This window comes from Lycium barbarum, chromosome 5, assembly GCF_019175385.1.
Source record: "Lycium barbarum isolate Lr01 chromosome 5, ASM1917538v2, whole genome shotgun sequence".
Lineage (NCBI taxonomy): Eukaryota > Viridiplantae > Streptophyta > Magnoliopsida > Solanales > Solanaceae > Lycium > Lycium barbarum.
In genome coordinates this window covers 104,201,718-104,219,414 of record NC_083341.1, presented here as the reverse complement: position 1 = coordinate 104,219,414, position 17,697 = coordinate 104,201,718, and the positions used below count along the sequence as shown (strand labels likewise).

General features: G+C 38.1%; 1 protein-coding gene across 9 annotated transcripts; it reads left to right on the top strand.

Annotated features, from left to right (window-relative positions):
• Positions 1-242: 242 nt before the first annotated feature.
• Positions 243-17,414, top strand: LOC132641084 (protein phosphatase 2C and cyclic nucleotide-binding/kinase domain-containing protein). 9 transcript variants are annotated; one of them, XM_060357966.1, is made up of 17 exons: positions 243-560; positions 1,014-1,068; positions 1,515-2,704; positions 8,237-8,368; positions 8,465-8,695; positions 8,824-8,949; positions 9,232-9,294; positions 9,463-9,545; positions 10,025-10,256; positions 10,383-10,696; positions 10,865-10,952; positions 11,038-11,104; positions 11,324-11,601; positions 11,681-11,749; positions 14,703-14,833; positions 16,308-16,461; positions 16,634-17,414. In XM_060357966.1, exons 3-17 carry the CDS (start codon positions 1,670-1,672, stop codon positions 16,877-16,879), a joined length of 3,249 nt encoding a protein of 1,082 aa, XP_060213949.1. In that variant the 5' UTR covers positions 243-560; positions 1,014-1,068; positions 1,515-1,669; the 3' UTR covers positions 16,880-17,414. The 9 variants fall into 9 exon arrangements, 7 of the variants coding, with proteins under 7 accessions (XP_060213949.1, XP_060213951.1, XP_060213948.1 ...); XM_060357968.1 differs by lacking the exon at positions 1,014-1,068 and having other exon boundaries at positions 243-555; XM_060357965.1 differs by lacking the exon at positions 1,014-1,068 and having other exon boundaries at positions 244-560.
• The last annotated feature ends 283 nt before the right edge of the window (positions 17,415-17,697 follow it).

Genomic DNA, 17,697 nt, shown 5'->3' with positions numbered 1-17,697 from the left:
AAAGAGATAATTATATCAGTTTAAAATTATTAATAAAGCAATAGAACCTGCAAAATACAGGTGTCTCCCTGAAAAAAAAAAAAGGTCATATTTCGGGGGTGATTATGTATTCTCTGCTCCCTTAATTGTTTCATCAAAAAGCTTTTGGAATCCATTTAGATAGTAGTAATTAGTACTTTCTTAAAATGAAAAAAAAAAAAAAAAAAAACTGTGTTGGTTTCATCCAGAAACATAAACGGAACTTCAACCAAAGTTTGGCCCACGCAATTATTGGTAGGGAAAGGAAACAACCACAGAAAAAGGCGCGTGTAAAACAAAGTGCGTGGGATGTGACATGAAGAGAAAAAAAGAGATACAGGCCAAGGCCCTCCTTCCACCCCCCACACACACTGTTTGCTTCTCTCTACCTTCAAGCCTTTAACGCGCGCACACACAGACAATCTCTGTCTCTCTCTGCTCCAAAATACATGATTGGACACACAAGTTTTTGCTACTATCAGTGTTCAATGAAACCCAATTCCATTTATAAATACAAAATTTATAATTGTTGCTCAAGTATAGTATGTTCTTTTCATCTTCCTTCAATTACTCTCGTCTCTCTCAAAATAGTATTTATTCCTTTCGTTTTAATTTATATGAACTTATTTAATTGGGCACGATATTTAAAAAATAGAAAGATTTTTAAAATTTGTGATTCAAAATAAGCTTTAAAAATTTATGTGGCAGTAAATCATTCATAAAGTGAATTTATTTTCATATTATGAAATCATTCATTTTGATACAAATTAAAAAAAAAAATAAGTTCAAACAAATTGAAATTGATTGAGTACATCTTTTTCTTCCAGACTAGAGATTTAAACTTTGATTTATAGCTTTAACTATACTGCTCCCTACTGAACATTTTAATATTATCAAGAGACTTGCAATTTATACTACTACTACTTTTCATCTAGTTTTGCAGTATTTACATTTTAATTTAACAAAATAAACTACTCCACTCTGATTCTTACTAGAAATTGGATTGGAGGGAACAGTAGACGCATTGAGACACAAATTTCCTAAAAAAAGGTTTTTTTCTTTTCTCTTTTTTCAATCTTTAAATTATGCTTATCTGTAATCTTGATCGATAACTTCATACCAATGGTTAATTTTACTGGATTTTTATGTTTTTATGAATTGTAATCTTGGGTTTCTTTTCTTTTCTTTATGAATCCTTTTGGGGAGGTTGAATTTTGCTATATTTAGATTTCTATTTCTGCGTGTTATTTCTTTGGCCTCGATTATTGTATTATCCTGCTGTTATTTCTGAGTGTTGCTACTGCCTTCTTTTTCATCGTTCTTTGAGCGGAGGGTATGAGGAAACAGCATCTCTACCTTCTCAAGTAGGGGTAAGGTCTGTGTACGCTCTATCCTCCCCAGACCCCGGGAATACACTGGGTTTGTTGTTGTTAAATTTTTGGTATATTTGGATGAGATATCACCGAGGTCTGACACTGTTTTTTTCTATTTTTCAGATACAACTTTAATACTGCATTGACAAGGTGCTGCTAATATTTGTGGAAGTTAGGAGAAGGGGCTTTTTTCTGAAATTTTGTTGGGTTATTTGAGGGAAAAAATTGGTGATGAATCATTTGGTAGTTTTGGGGTGTGGGGTTGTCTCATTATAGTTATGGGTTGTGTTTATTCAAGAGCTTCTTGCATTGGGGAGATTTGTGCACCAAGAAATGTAGATGTTAAAGAACCTGAAAATGTGAAAGCTGCTGAAATTCCTGTATTTTCACCTGCTTCATCAGATGGGGAAGATGGAGAAATTAGAGATCAAATAAATCAATTAAGTCTATCTAGGGACAATGAAATTGGTATAACCAGACTGTCAAGAGTCTCTGCGCAATTTTTACCACCGGATGGTTCGCGCATTGTAAAAGTTCCATCAGGGAATTATGAACTACAATGTTCGTTTTTATCTCAAAGAGGGTACTATCCTGATGCCCTTGATAAAGCTAATCAAGATAGTTTTTGCATTCACACTCCATTTGGAACAAGTCCAGATGATCATTTCTTTGGTGTTTTTGATGGCCATGGAGAGTATGGAGCTCAATGCTCGCAGTTCGCGAAAAAGAAACTTTGTGAAAATTTGCTTAGGAACAGTAAATTTCATTTAGATGCTGTCGAGGCATGTCATGCGGCATTCTTGATGACCAATACGCAGTTGCATGCTGATGCTATAGATGATAGCATGAGCGGAACAACTGCAATAACTATACTCGTACGAGGTACGACACTTTATGTTGCTAACAGCGGTGATTCAAGAGCTGTTATAGCCGAGAGACGGGGTAACGAAGTTGTGGCTGTTGACCTTTCGATCGACCAAACACCATTTAGGCCTGATGAGGTTGAGCGGGTTAAAATGTGTGGAGCAAGAGTTCTTACACTGGATCAGATTGAAGGATTGAAGAATCCAGATGTACAATGTTGGGACACTGAAGAAGGGGATGACGGTGATCCTCCAAGGTTGTGGGTACAAAATGGAATGTATCCTGGTACGGCTTTTACAAGAAGTATAGGTGATTCTGTTGCTGAGACAATTGGTGTTGTTGCAAATCCTGAAATTGTTGTTTTCAAGCTCACCTCAGATCATCCGTTCTTTGTGATCGCCAGTGATGGGGTATTTGAGTTTCTTTCCAGCCAAACTGTGGTGGACATGGTAATAAATTCTTCTTTCTCTGTCTACTTCCTAGTTCTGTAGATTCTATTTAATCAACAATTTAAAATTATTCTGTTATCTGCTACTGATAAATAAAGTGGTTCAGACTTTTGCTTGACATGTGTGATTATCTGGTCATGTCGTAATTGCTGTTCAGGAAATGTGCAGACTTACCAGTTTTTACACCCATAATATGGAAAGAAAACTGTGTTTTTCTCTTTGCGAAACTATCTTTTGCTGTCTATCCACAAAATGCTAGCTCATCTACACCTCTATACACATTAATTCCCCAACCTATTTTGGAATAATACAGGACAAAAGGAAATATGTGACGAAAGCAAATAGCTTACCATAAAGTACTCACATTTTCCTTGTAATGGAACACCTTTTCTTTTTGGGACATTTGCAATTTGATGAAATATATACGTTAATTCATAAATATACTTTGTGCACCTGACTCCACAATTACTGCAATGGTGTCTTTTACATCCACTACTATCATGTAAAAGTTAAATTAATCTCTTAGTTGTGTGCGCATTTCAACTCTACATAAGATCAGTGTTGGGGGAAAAAGATCAGTGTTGGGGGAAACCAACTGAGTCCTATTGATTAGTTTAGGATGCTAGTGAAAGACAAAATTATAGAGCGCTTTTGAGACTATGCTGCGCATATTTTTAATAGATTTTCAGTCCAAAAGAATAAAAGCAGTGTGACTCATTTTCACTTTTGGGTAACATCCTCTTGAACTACTTTCCCGAGGATAACAACAACAACATACCCAGTTGGATCCCACAACGTGAGGTCTGGGGAGGGTAAAGTGTACGCAGACCTTACCCCCACCTTGGAAGGTAGGGAGGCTGTTTCCGAAAGACCCTCGGCTCAGAAGAAAACAAGGAAAACAAGGGAAACAAGGGAAAAGAGTCAGATACGGACAAGCAAATCAAAACCATGTGAAAATGAGAAATAGCAAGAGCTACGAAGTCATGATAAAAATAACAAAGATAGACAAGACCAACACATAGAAGCAGGATTAAAATACTCCTAATACGAGAAAGGAAACCTCGCGGCCCCCCACTAGCCCTCTACCCTGATACTCGACCTCCACCCCCTCCTATCACCGGTCATGTCCTCGGTAAGCTGGAGTAACGCCATGTCCTACCGAATCACCTCTCCCCAGGCCTTCTTTGGCCTACCCCTCCCTTTGTTCAGGCCCACCACAGCCATCCTCTTACACCTCCTCACTGGCGCATCAGCGCATCTCCGCTGCACGTGGCCGAACCACCTCAACCTCCCTTCCCGCATCTTATCCACCACAGGGGCCACACCCACCTTATCCCGAATCATTTCATTCCGAATCCTATCTCTCCTGGTATGCCCGCACATCCATTTCAGCATCCACATCTCAGCTACCTTCATCTTCTGAACATGCGCTTTCTTAACTGGCCAGCATTCTGTCCCATACTACATAGCCGGTCTAACCACCGCTTTGTAGAACTTCCCCTTTAGAATAGGCGGCACCTTTTTATCACACAACACCCCCGATGCGAGCTTCCATTTCATCCATCCCGCTCCAATACAATGTGTGATATCGTCGTCAATCTCGCCAGTCCCTTGGATGATCGACCCCAGGTACTTGAAACTTTCTTTCTTCGGGATGACCCGAGTATCCAGCTGCATGTCCTCATCCTCTACTTGACTCCCATTACTGAACTTGCACTCTAAGTACTCTGTCTTAGTCCTGCTCAACTTGAAACCCTTCGACTCCAGAGTTTGTCGCCAAACCTCCAGTCTCGCGTTAACACCGCTCCGCGACTCGTCAATAAGCACAATGTTATCTGCAAACAACATGCACCACGGTACCTCTCCTTGAATGTGGCTTGTCAGAGCGTCCATAGCCACAACAAACAGAAACGGGCTAAGCGCGGACCCCTGGTGCAGGCCCATCGTGACTGGAAAGTGTTCCGAGTCACCTCCAACCGTCCTTACCCGGGTTTTGGCTCCATCATACATGTCCTTAATCGCTCTAATGTATGCTACAGGAACACCTCTAGCTTCCAGACATCTCCACAGCACCTCTCTTGGGACTTTGTCGTAAGCCTTCTCAAGGTCGACAAACACCATGTGCAAGTCTGTCTTATTACCCCTATACTGCTCCACCAACCTCCTCACCAGGTGAATGGCTTCTGTAGTCGAACGCCCCGGCATGAATCCGAACTGGTTCTCCGAAATAGAACTAACTTCCTCATCCTCGCTTCCACCACTCTCTCCCAAACTTTCATCGTATGGCTCAATAGCTTGATACACTTTCCCGAGGATAGAGAAATTAAAATATAGCTCTGGAACATTCACGCTACTTACTGATCATTTCAGGCCTTATATTGTAATTTATATATCCAATTGAGACATAATTGATTGATTGATATTGTAATTTCTTGATTCAATTGAGACGTAATTGATTGATTGATATTGTAATTTCTTGATCCAATTGAGACGTAATTGATTGATCAATTGATATTTAATTTCTTGTTGGTGCAAACAAAGGATACATGTCAAATTGATGTGATTTTTTGAGTTGGCAAGAACCAATTTACCACGATTAAGTTCTTGAAGCAAACATAAGATGAGATTCTAAACTAACAAATAACTACTTGTTCAAAAAAGCAAAGAATGACTCCAAAACAAGTGGAAACAAGTTCTGATTGTTAAATATTAAGATGGATGAAATTGTACAAGAGATAGGCATTTTTGAGAAAGGTAAAAGATAGATTGGAAACCAGCAACCACCACAACATGGCCTAAAGGATGAACCACCAACCAAGATGATGAAGATTTGCAAATATCCACTACTTGAAGGTAGGCCAAGATAGGTAGTAGGAAGAGACCCAATCTTGCAATTCAACAATGACCAAAGGAGGTCCTAGTCTTGAAAATATGGAGTTGGAGGAAAAGCTAAACTTAGACAGAAAAAGATGATGTAATTAGTGTTGCTATCTGCTAAAGGCTCATTAACATTGTTGTCAAGTCTCGCCCAAGGCACGCTTAAGCCCATAGTTTATATGCAAAATACGTTATTAAGCGGCTGTTCAGTGTAGGCACCAAGGCACTAAGGCGAGCACCTCATCGTTCATGGACTTTGTCTTGAACATAGTGGAACTAAACAATAAATCTTTCACTTAATTGTAGTTTTTTCAATCTTTTGTCTATATTATTGGCTTATTGCTTGTTTTGGGGTTTATAGTTATTATTTTCTCGAACTGCATATATATTCTTTATCATTCCTTCAATTGTGACTTTCTACATTGAAGTTCACGGTTTATTTGTGCTTTGTGCTTAAAGCTCCAGTAGACTTCAACGCTTTTTTTCCTGCTTTTCATCTTGGATTACATTGGTACATTGGTTCACTGGTGCACCACTCATCACCACAATCTCTATCTTGAAGAGACATCAATATTCAATAGATATAGCTCGCTAATTGATGTGTGAAATGTTCATAAATTGTTAAATAGACATGTTAGTTGATTCGGACTAGAGAATTATACAATATAAGAATCTAGTCATTAAATTGGAACTAAAAGCTGCCCCAGGGTTTTGGTTTAAGTTAAATATACAATGTTGTGTGTGTGGTAGACACACATCACTAGGTTAAATTCTTCTGGTGAACCTAGACTAACATACAAGTGGAGAAGGATAGAGGAGGGCCTATTATCCACCGAGTTTTGAAACTGTAAATAATGGATTTCTCGATTATAAAAAAAAATCGAATTAGAAGCTGCATCTTTTCATCTGAATAAATCATACAAGGTATATAAACTTAATGTCACAATTTTAATGTTATCATAGTTTTACAATTCTTTGTCCCTATAATTGCTGTTTGTTTATACTTATTTTCTGTTGCATTACTTTATATTTCTTCACTAAAGCTCGCGTTTTAGTTTTGCACTTAAAACGGCAGCAAAGCTGCTACTTTTCTAGACATTTCTCCTTTGACAACACTAGATGTAATGTGATCATAAGCAATGAGGTCATTTTTAGTAGGAATAGCATTTATTAGAGGAAAATTTCTGGTAAAGCAGGAGAAGCTACGCATTACCTTAATCTGTGCAAAAGTCTGCAGAACAGGAATTGGTTACTTAATTATGTAGATATTGCTATGTATTTCTTTACTTTCTTTTTGGAGTAACATGGAAAACGTCATTAGCGTGATGAAGTAGAAGGCGCAGTTGATTTTATTAGCTCTCTTCACAATCTGTGAGAGCTACTTTTGATGTGCTCAGTGGTCTATATTAGCATACTCTTGCTGCTGATACATAAATATAAAACTTCACCTTAACAAAAAGGAATGTTGTAGATATTAGTATTATACATATATGGGGATACTACCGCTGCGCTGTTGCTGAAGGAAAGATATAGATTTAACTTAAAAGTGGTCCAGAAGCAGTTGTTTGTGCCATCGAACTAACAAAGATTTAATAATGCTTTAAACCAAAAAACTGCTAAGGTAATTTTCTTAAGAGAGATCTTTTGGATCCCAGAGGCTTTATTCAGCCTTTGAGGCCCTGTTTTATTTTTATAAGCGCATATGGGCCAACTCACACGCACCTCGACCATACTTGGTAACTCTATCCACCAAGCTGGGATTTGAACTCGAGACCTCATGGTTCCCTACCCACTTCATTGACCACTAGGTCATACCAGTGGATGCACATCCTATGTCTATACTTTCTAATACCAAACCAATTCTTGGTACATTAGAGGTTCTATCTTGATTAACTTAGTTATTAATGACTAAGGGGTCTTTGTGGTCCTCAATTGAGGTGTCAATTTTTGCTTCAACTTGCAAGTGATCTCGTTAATCTCATCTGAACCTTGAAGATGACAATTCATGTGAAGACAGGAGTTTCTTCCTAAGAGAAAATAAGCATGTGTCCAATTCACTTGTTTTATTGATTGAGAGTATATGGGCTCTTAGCTATTTAATGTCATACTACCTGCAATATGATGCAATTTCATAACCTTTTCTCCTCAACTGACAATTTTATGTGTAAAAACAACCCTGTAAATGATTGTGAATCCATATTTGGCATTGTAGAATCCTTGTAAGTATTTGTGTAGGGGGATCTCTTCTTTTTTCAATCTGCGGATGCATTTTGCTCTAGCAGTACAATCTTTGTACTGTTGTCTATAAAATCTGTTACCAGTTGACAAAGCTGACAATTTTAGTTAAACACTTGTAGGCTTATTAATCATCATTTTTTGATATTGTTCTTCTGTTAAAGTTTCTGGGCATAGTAGTTCATGATGTTGTTTTTTTGGGGTTTTAACTTAATTCTTTATGTCAGTGAATTTTCATGGGTGTGTAACACCAGTTTGCTCTCATGTATGTTTTCTCTGTCTCTAATATTTGCGTGTTTTCTACTCAACAAGTCAGATCAGTTGGGATGGGAATGCCAACATGCTGCAAGCACGGCGTCTACTCTGTTTATTTTCGCGTTTTGCCTGTTAATAATCCAAATTCTCTTAATGACCTTGTAGGCTGCAAAGTATAAGGATCCACGTGATGCCTGTGCTGCAATTGTTGCTGAGTCATACCGTCTTTGGCTACAGTATGAAACTCGCACAGATGATATTACCGTGATAGTTGTACAAGTAAATGGATTGACTAATGTAAGATGTTTTCTTGGCTTTGATGTTCTCTGTTTTGGAATTATTTTATACTCCTGTAATTTAATTGTTCACTTGTTACATTTATTTTATTGTCAGGTTGCGGTTGGTCAATCAACAAGTTCCGATGTATTTCTGCGACCACCATTGCCTCAGGTTGTAGAATTATCAGGATCAGAATCTCCATCAGTTATGAACTGGAATTCTAGGATTCAACGTGCCAGGCAAGATATATCACGGGCACGACTGCGTGCTATTGAGAGTTCCGTAGAGAATGGGCAGATATGGGTCCCCCCATCTCCAGCCCATAGAAAGACATGGGAAGAAGAAGTAACCTTCTTTCTTCATCTATTTCCATTTGATAATCTGTTCTGGAAAAGAAAGAATGTTATAACCCACTTCCTCAATTGTTATCTGTTTAATGGTTGAAAAGAAAATTCATTATCTCTGCTTCACAGGCACAGATTGAACGGGTTTTGCATGATCATTTTCTTTTTAGAAAGCTTACAGATTCTCAGGCTCAAGTTTTGTTGGATTGTATGCAAAGAGTTGAGGTTGAAGCTGGAGACATTGTAGTCAAACAGGTAAATCTTTGTGACAGAGCGTTGATCCAGCATTATAATATTGTTAAAGAAGCTCCAAGACCAAGTGCATAATTTTTTAATAAGTTGTCCTGTATTATTTGTCTTAGAGGATCACAAGTATTTCTGTATTTGTATTTCATGATGTTACATTTTCGAAAAAAAAAAATTATTTGTATTTCATGTTTGAGGAAGAAACACGTGATATAGACTTAAAATTGCTTGTGCACTAAATTCTTACATTCTGAGAATTCTCAGTAGTACCAGATGATCAATGAATTGCAGGGTGGAGAATGTGACTCTTTCTATGTCATTGGAAGTGGGGAATTTGAGGTCTTAGCAATACAGGTGGGAGTTGGTTTTTTGCTTGATTTTGTTTAAATGTCATCAAACTAATTGTGTGTGGTTCACCATAGTCTCTGGCCAAATCTGAAAATTATCAGATTCATCATTTTGTCCCAATTAATTTAAGTCAGATCTAATTTGAAGTCTTCAACTTTGAATTACAAATGCCAGGATGAGAAAAACGGAGAAGTTCCTAGGGTTCTTCAGCACTACACGGCTGATAAGCTGTCATCCTTCGGGGAGCTGGCTCTGATGTAAGATATCTGTTCTTTCCATTGGAATTCATTACAATTCAAATATGAATTCTTTATTTGAGGGGAAAGTGAAATACCGAGCTAGTGCTTCTATTTGCAGAACAGTTATCTATTCCCTCTAGTTTTTTTGCTCCAAGATAAAGCTTTATGCTACTGAAACAATAATGTGGTACCTTGAAAGCTATGTTATGCTGGAGCTTTGCACCGATATACTAGTTTTCTTAGTTCCTTTTGTATCCTCTCTCACAATCTGAAGCAGCAATGGTAATATGTCCCTTCTCTTCTTCAAATGAGGTGTTGTGTCCTATCACCTGAGTTACCTATTTGGTTGTTATATCTTTTCTGTGTGGCTCGTAAATATTGCAACACCATAGTACTGGTTTATTAGTTACAGTTAATTAATCTCTCTGCCCTTTGGATCGTCTGTAGAATTATTTTGGTGCTATCTATGTTTTGCGTTGAATTCAGTTTTGTCACAGGTACAATAAACCACTCCAAGCTTCTGTTCGTGCTGTCACCAGTGGAATTTTGTGGGAACTAAAAAGAGAAGATTTTAGAGGAATTCTTATGTCAGAGTTTTCTAATTTGTCTTCTTTGAAGCTTCTGCGGTCTATAGATCTTCTGTCAAGATTGACAATTTTACAACTAAGTCATATTGCAGATTTGGTTTCAGAAGTTCCCTTTTCTGATGGACAGACAATTGTAAATGAGGTACCAATTTCAAATTTCTTCCCTTCCCCGCTTACACTTTGTTCCATTTAAAATGATAATTATTCTTTATGACAACTGCCTTGTGCTTGCAACTTTCTCTGACACATGCTTTGGATTTATTCGCAGAAACAGGAACCTTTGGGCCTATACATTATCCAGAAAGGGGTTGTAAAAATTACATTTGACATGGATTTAGTAAAATTTGAAAATGCATCAAGTCTCATGTGTGAAAACCTAAAGCAGGATGATATACAGAACAAAAAAGGCGTAACAGTTGAAAAGAGTGAAGGGAGCTACTTTGGGGAATGGACACTTCTCGGGGAACACATTGCCTCTTTGAGTGTCATAGCTGTGGGTGATGTGGTATGCGCTATCTTAACTAAGGAGAAGTTTGATTCAGTTGTGGGTCCTTTGGCAAAGCTCTCACAGGATGATCTCAAGTATGTCAAAAACCTAGCAAAAAAGAAGTTACCGAAGCAAAAGAAAAAAGGCGTCTATATTCTTTGTTTTACATTTGGGGTCTGATAGATGTATGATGTAAAGTGATTGCAGTCTTTACTTTTTCTTCATATCCATGATAAAAAAAAATTCTGCTAACATTTATATAGGGCAAAGGGCCATCAAACAATTTTCTCTTCAGAATCCGTCCAAAGCCTTGACACTTCGATGCTTGCAAGTTTGCAGCTTTCTGACTTGGTGAGGGGTTCTTTGTAATTCTTCCTAACGTATTTCAGAAACCTGTTATTGGACAGATGTTTGAATATATTAGCTATTTGTCCAGGAGTGGCAGACTTGTTTATATTCAACAGACTGCAGTGAGATTGGCCTTGTGCGTCTGAGAGACTCAGGTTGTTTTTCGGCACTTCATGTGTTGTTTTGTTATGGCCTCATTAGTACTCTTTGTTTTTAATGCTGATATATGCAGAAAGCAGTCCTTTGTGGGCCTTCTCTCTCTTGGTTTTACTTTGTGTCTGACCAGTAATACCTATTAGAAACAGTTTGGACGTACTAGATTCTTGATGATTGTGTTCAGTAAAGGAATGAACAATTTTCTCGTCTTTCTACAGATAAACTGCTTAGCTTAAAGAGGTTTTCAAAGCAGAAAATTAAAAAGCTTGGGAAAGAAGTACAAGTATTGAAAGAGAAGAATCTATTGACGCAAATGAATACAGTAGCTTCAATACCTCGAGTTTTGTGTACTTGTGCTGATGAAACTCATGCCGGCATACTTCTGGACACATGCCTGGCTTGCTCTGTGGTAGCAATACTTCACAACCCCCTTGATGAGGAGTCAGCATGTTTCTGTGCTGCATCAGTTGTCATTGCTCTGGAAGACTTGCACAATGTAAGTTGACTCCTGGTCCTAGTTATTATAAGCACATGGTAATTTCAAAATTTAACTCTTTTCTTTTGCCTTTGATTAGCAGAATGGTATACTCTATAGAGGTGTTTCTCCTGATGTATTAATGTTAGACAAGACCGGCCATATTCAGGTAAATATTTCTGTTGCTCTTGTAGTGTATTACCTTTAGAGTTCTTCTTATGTGGACCTCTATAAATGACAAGGTTCTATTACGATCAAGGCTTGTATGGTTTTCGGTATATGAAAATTGATACCAATCTAGATCTCCACATTATTGAAGGGGAGCCTTTCCGTGTACCTATAGGTCACGGGTTCAGTCCGTGGAATCAACCACTGATTCGAGCATTTCCGTGTACCTATAGGTCAGGGGTTCGAGCTGTGGGATCAACCTTTGATGCTTGCATCAGGGTAGGCTGCCTCCATTACACCTCCTTGGGGTGCGGTCCTTCCCGGACCCTGCGTGAACGTGGGATGCTTCATGCACCGGGTTGTCCTTTTTAAATCTCTGTATTATTAATCTGGCGTTTGGTTTCCAATATAAAACTTTGCATTACGAATATAATGTTTCCTTTTCTGTATAAATTACGTATTACTAATACTTGCACAACATACAGAGAATTTTGTCTTGTTTTATTAGGGATTTAATATTGAGCAAGAAATATTTGAAATTATCAATACTAGGATAAAGATAAATCTTGACTTTGGTGCTACAATCTTTGCACGAGAATCCACGTATTTTTTTCATTGCAAAACAATGTATTACTCATCGCTAATGATCCATGCGTTGTTATTCGATGTTGTACCACATAACTTCGACATATAATACCTGCCTAACTAGTTCATGAAACAAAGGGTGCAAAATCCAAATGGTCCCTAGTGTATAGTGATAGATTTATTTTGTTCTTTGATTTATACTTGTGAATATAATGTCCTATATATATACCTATATATATATATATATATATATATATATATATAAAGTGGACAACCTCAGTCCAAGTCAGTTTAAAACCCTGCAATTAACAGGAAAAAGCAAGTGGGTAACAGATCTAAAGTAAAAAAACAAAATAAATAAAAGAAACCAAGTCTTCTTCTCCAACAATGGTGTTGCCTGGGAAATACTTGTGTTTTACAGCTAACAATGGATTATGCCAATGTATACATAAAGGATCCAATGGAGGAAGATCAATGACATACTGGCGTATTTAGTTAAGCTACGGTTGTGCTAGAATAGTGAGGAGCATCTAAAGAAAAAGTATGAGTTGGTGAGATTAGTGATTTGCAGCTAAGAAATAATAACAATGAGAGCCCCAATAGGACCTCTTACTAGCCCACCGCCATAGCCGGTCCATTCTGTAGCTGTAATACCTCTGCTTGTCTCTTGAACTCCCTTTTGGAACCATATACGAGGGAATCTTATGGAATACGTGCAGAGTAGGGCTGTTAGGTGGGATAGGATGGGATGGGATGGGATGGGACAGGACAGGTAAGGGGGAATCTGGTCGGGACATGATAGGGGAAAAAGGGGGGATTAGGTATGATGGGCCGGGGCGGGAGGGGTTGGGGGGACTAGGAAGGGGTACCACAGCGGCCCACATCCTGGTGCATGGTGGGCCGGGTTATATCGGGACGTGATGGGACGGGTCAGGAAGGGAAGGGAAGGGGGATCTGGGGGAATTTTTTTCTTAAAAAAATTGTGTATAAACACTTGAATATCTGAACAAGAGTGAAAAATAATTCCAAGGCTAAATTTTATTTAATAAATATTTGAACTTTTTAATTTTTAATACAATTTCTAATTTGCAACATTGTTTTCTAAGTTCAAAAGTTGCAAATTACATAGTAAATTTGCATTAAAAATAAAATTACATAACTTTAAAGACTCTTTCCAATTGTGCTATAATTTCTTGAGACTTCTTCCGTTGAAATTGGAATATTTTTTGTCAAATTCGTCGCATTCGCCGTCGCCACCTGTTGATAGGATCTCATTATTTGTGTTAGTCTTCATCATTAACCTCTGGGTGGCCAAAGTTTCTTCTTTCCACTTCGATCCAATCTCTAAATAAGACTGCAATCTTTAAGTTGTACCCTGCAAACGAGTGTCTGTGCTCTTCGAGATGGAAGGAGTGTACCAAATGCCAGCGTATAATTGAGGTTGATAGTTGAAACTTGCTCAATCCCCAAGCTAGTTGCCAAATTCACTCCCAATTTCCAAATAATTGGTGGCAAATAAAATAGTTCAATACTCAATAGCAATTTTAGAGAGAGAAGAGAGACAGTAGGAAGATTTGTGAAAAATGAGGAGTATTTATAGTTGAGAATTAAGGCTAACGTGTAATTTTTTAAACTTAGGGGTATTCTGGTTGTTTTGTGGTGGGTGGGGGGGGGGGGGGGGGGGTTGTTCCATCCGTTTCCGATGCCTATTTCTGCAAAAGGGCTGTTGGAGAAACGGCTATTTTGGCCAGATTTAAAAAAAAAAAAAAATCTTTTATACAGGACCGGAATTCAGACGGGCTAACCGGGACGGGTCCAGGACCGCAACAGCCCGGCCCACTTGATCCTCCTCGAACTTATTACACTGCCAATCAAGAAACAATATCACCAAACAGTTTGCAGGCGAGAAAATTGTACAGGCTCGTTCTATATACCAGGAAAGATAAACACTATGTTTAGTTTAGTTTTGTAACCTACTGAAGAAATTTACTTTAGTGATAAACCAGATAAACTTCACTCAGGTTCTATGAAGCTAAGGTCCTTTTGCTTGTCCCACTTTTTGGTTGAGTCAGGCCAATTGGAGAAGAAGACTGGTTTGTTTGCTTATTTTATTTTTACTGTTGCTCAGTTAAATGCTTGCACTTCTCCATTAGAGATTTTCCGTCAGTTTTAGAGGCTTTCTATCAGTTTTACATACTTAGCCACTTAGGGGACGATTTATATTTAGTGGTATGTATTAAGGACCAAGATAAACCTACCACTGTACTTTAGGGACCATTTGGATTTTTTCTCTAAGAACGAACCTGAAGAGTATGTTGCTGGGTAAGTACTTATTTCAATAATGATATTCCTCTATTGATTTTCTGTAGCTAGCGGAATTCAGATTTGCTAAGAAGATTTCTTCTGAGTTGGATGAGAGGACATTTACTATATGCGGGATGGCGGATTCTCTAGCTCCAGAAATAGTCCAAGGAAAAGGCCATGGCTTTGCTGCTGACTGGTAAAATGCTACTCATATCGGCTAAAAAAAATTCAAATACCACATATGACTATGGAATAAGTTAATCCGGTAATTAAAGATCGCAATTATGGAGATGAAGAATTGGTTATCTTGGATCTATTCCGAGGAAACCTAGTTTAACAGAGGAGAAGTGCAATGGAGAGCAATTTGTTCAAAGTTTTGAAATTGCCCTAATTATGCAAATGCTTTAGAGAACTTTAACAAAGATGCATGTGATATTCTGCCTTTGTGATGTCTAAAATAAAGTTGGTTATCCAAGTGATTCGGTGACTATTATAATGTGACGCAAGCATCACTAATGAGCATCAGCAGCCATTTAGCCCTCTTACCCTTGGAATATCTTGAAGTTTGAAATAATTATTATAGGTTAATGATGCATAAATTACTGCAACATGAGATACTTAGTCTGATTGATTAACGTTAAAAGATGTGTATGGTTATCATGCTTTGGCAATTATTTTAAGAGGATGACGATCATCTGGAAGTTGTGAATCTTGAAATGAATAAGTGTCCGTCTCTTCTGACTGTAAGATTACAAATGTGAATCTATCATTTTGTTTTAACGTAATGAGTGGTTCTGCGTCCATGTGTATATATTTTGTGATACATCAAGGGAGCAAATAATATTTTACCCATGACCTCATGGTCATGAGGTATGAGTTTAGCTTTACAGTCACCGACCTGTACCCTGAAGACATGCACAATGGGATCATCATTGCCTGTTGAATTGTTCTCAATCTAATGAATATTACTTGTTCACGAGAGAGATTATTCACTCAAGTTAGAGCAGTTTTTGGAAGGCAAACTTGCAGCCAGTCCTGTCTGGTCTTCTCTTGTTTTTTTTTTTGGGGGTTTGGGATGAGGAGATAATGAAGTTCGGTAGATTGCTCTTTCATGGTGAAAATCATTTAGAAAAAAATCCAAAAGCTTCAAAATGATGAAGGTGTATAAACATACAGAAGTAATGTAACTTAATTCTTAAAACCCTTGAAGGAACAAATTCTCAGGTTGGTCAGTTGGTGAAGGGAGAAGCCACTGCAAATTGAGTAAACTGGAAGACAATGATGAGTGACTTGTAAGGCACCTACTTGAGTTCTCCTACTTCCCCTCTGTGTCTTTCTCCTTGAAGAGTGAAATCAAATTTCCTAGTGCTCCCCCCCCCCTCCCCCCCCCACCCCCACCCCACCCCCCCCCCCCCAAAAAAAAAAAAAAACACCAAACCCCTCCTCTAGTAAAAAGATAACTTCTAACCACTTGCATTGACTATCACATCTTTGAGTTGTTTCACTGAACACACTTCTTTTCTCATCAAGCAACTTTGTATAGATATCATGTTTCTTCGAGTCTTCAACTACATATAGTTTTCTCAGAATGTCATAAGTGCTTCTGTTGTGGCAAAAGCTATTTCTCCAATTTGTGGTCTTGACTGACATTTGCTGGTTGAGATTGGCAGGTGGGCGTTGGGGACCTTGATCTACTTCATGCTACAAGGTGAAATGCCATTTGGATCACGGAGAGAGAGTGAGCTTACATTTGCAAGGATTGCTAAAGGACAGTTGACACTTCCCCATACGTTCAGCCAAGAAGCTGTTGATCTCATTACCAAGGTATCACCAAGTCTAAGGAGTTGATTGCTTAACACATAGAGGATTGGAATTGGAAAAATGGCTGATACTATATTTGACTTAGAAATGCATTACTGTTCTTTATCTTTCTATTATACAAATTCTCCAATTTCTTGGTATCTTTCCGTGTATCTTGACATAAATTTGGTGCCAGTTACTTCAAGTTGATGAAAAGCTGAGACTCGGAAGCCAAGGTGCTGACTCTCTCAAAAGTCATCCCTGGTTCTTTGGTGTTGATTGGAAAGCTGTAGCAGATCATCGAAGTCCTGTTCCTGCAGAGATTCTCTCTCGTATAAGTCAACGCATGGAAAACCATGGTGATGAGAACATAGCTTCCCTACAATCCCCTATTTGTGACTTGGAGGAGCTTAACACTCCAGAGTGGCTTCAAGACTGGTAGCACATTATTATTAGAGTTCTACCCGTCATCCGGGATGCTGCTACCAGCAAAATTGACCAGCGTATTGTTTCAAAACTGTCCGTATTGTAGACTCAGTTCAAATGAACTGAGTGAGGTGGTGCGTCTAGATCATGCTCTCTTGTTCATCAACCATGTAGAGAGAAAATGTCTTGCTGCTTTTCTTGGACATTCATTTGCTTATGCTAGAGGTATTATATGGTTCATACATTTGTTCTTTTTGAAAATTTACCACGCCTTTGTAAATACTTATTATGTAAATCAAACAGAGCCCTTTTCTTTTTATCGCATCCTAACCAGTCTTCCCATCCTGCCCCCCACCAAAAAAGAAATGGATGTATCTCATAAAAGTGTCCGTGGTTGAGAGAAGCTATGTTGCACCAGTTGATCAGATTTTAGGTCTTATATTTGGACAAAAAGAATTTGTTCTGTAAAGAATTCTCCAAATTGGAGCTATGTCGCTTTGTTTTAACCTATTATTCTAGTTATTTGAGGTTTTCTTCCCCTGTTCCTTGTATTGAGTAGTGTAGATTTCAGTCTTAGGCCACCAAAAGCATGATATGGGCAATCGACTGATATCACTTTGATATACTGATTGCATTTTCGTTGGGTGAGAAACCCAACTACAAATTGATTGATGGGTATACTCTTTAGCTCAGCTAACTTTTGTTATATGACTAGAAGCTATTGTAATTGAAATGAGCTATTGTTTGCAGAATAAGCATGATGCAAATGTAGTTAAAGTAGTTGTACTCTTGCTGTAACCCCACTTCTGTTGCTAAGCTAGATTATGGGGAAAA

Coding starts and splice junctions, on each gene's coding strand:
- LOC132641084 (XM_060357968.1), top strand. CDS start 1,670: ATGGGTTGTGTTTATTCAAGAGCTTCTTGCATTGGGGAGATTTGTGCA. Junction 9,546..10,024: donor TTCGGGGAGCTGGCTCTGAT/GTAAGATATCTG, acceptor GTTTTGTCACAG/GTACAATAAACCACTCCAAG. Junction 16,462..16,633: donor CTGTTGATCTCATTACCAAG/GTATCACCAAGT, acceptor ATTTGGTGCCAG/TTACTTCAAGTTGATGAAAA.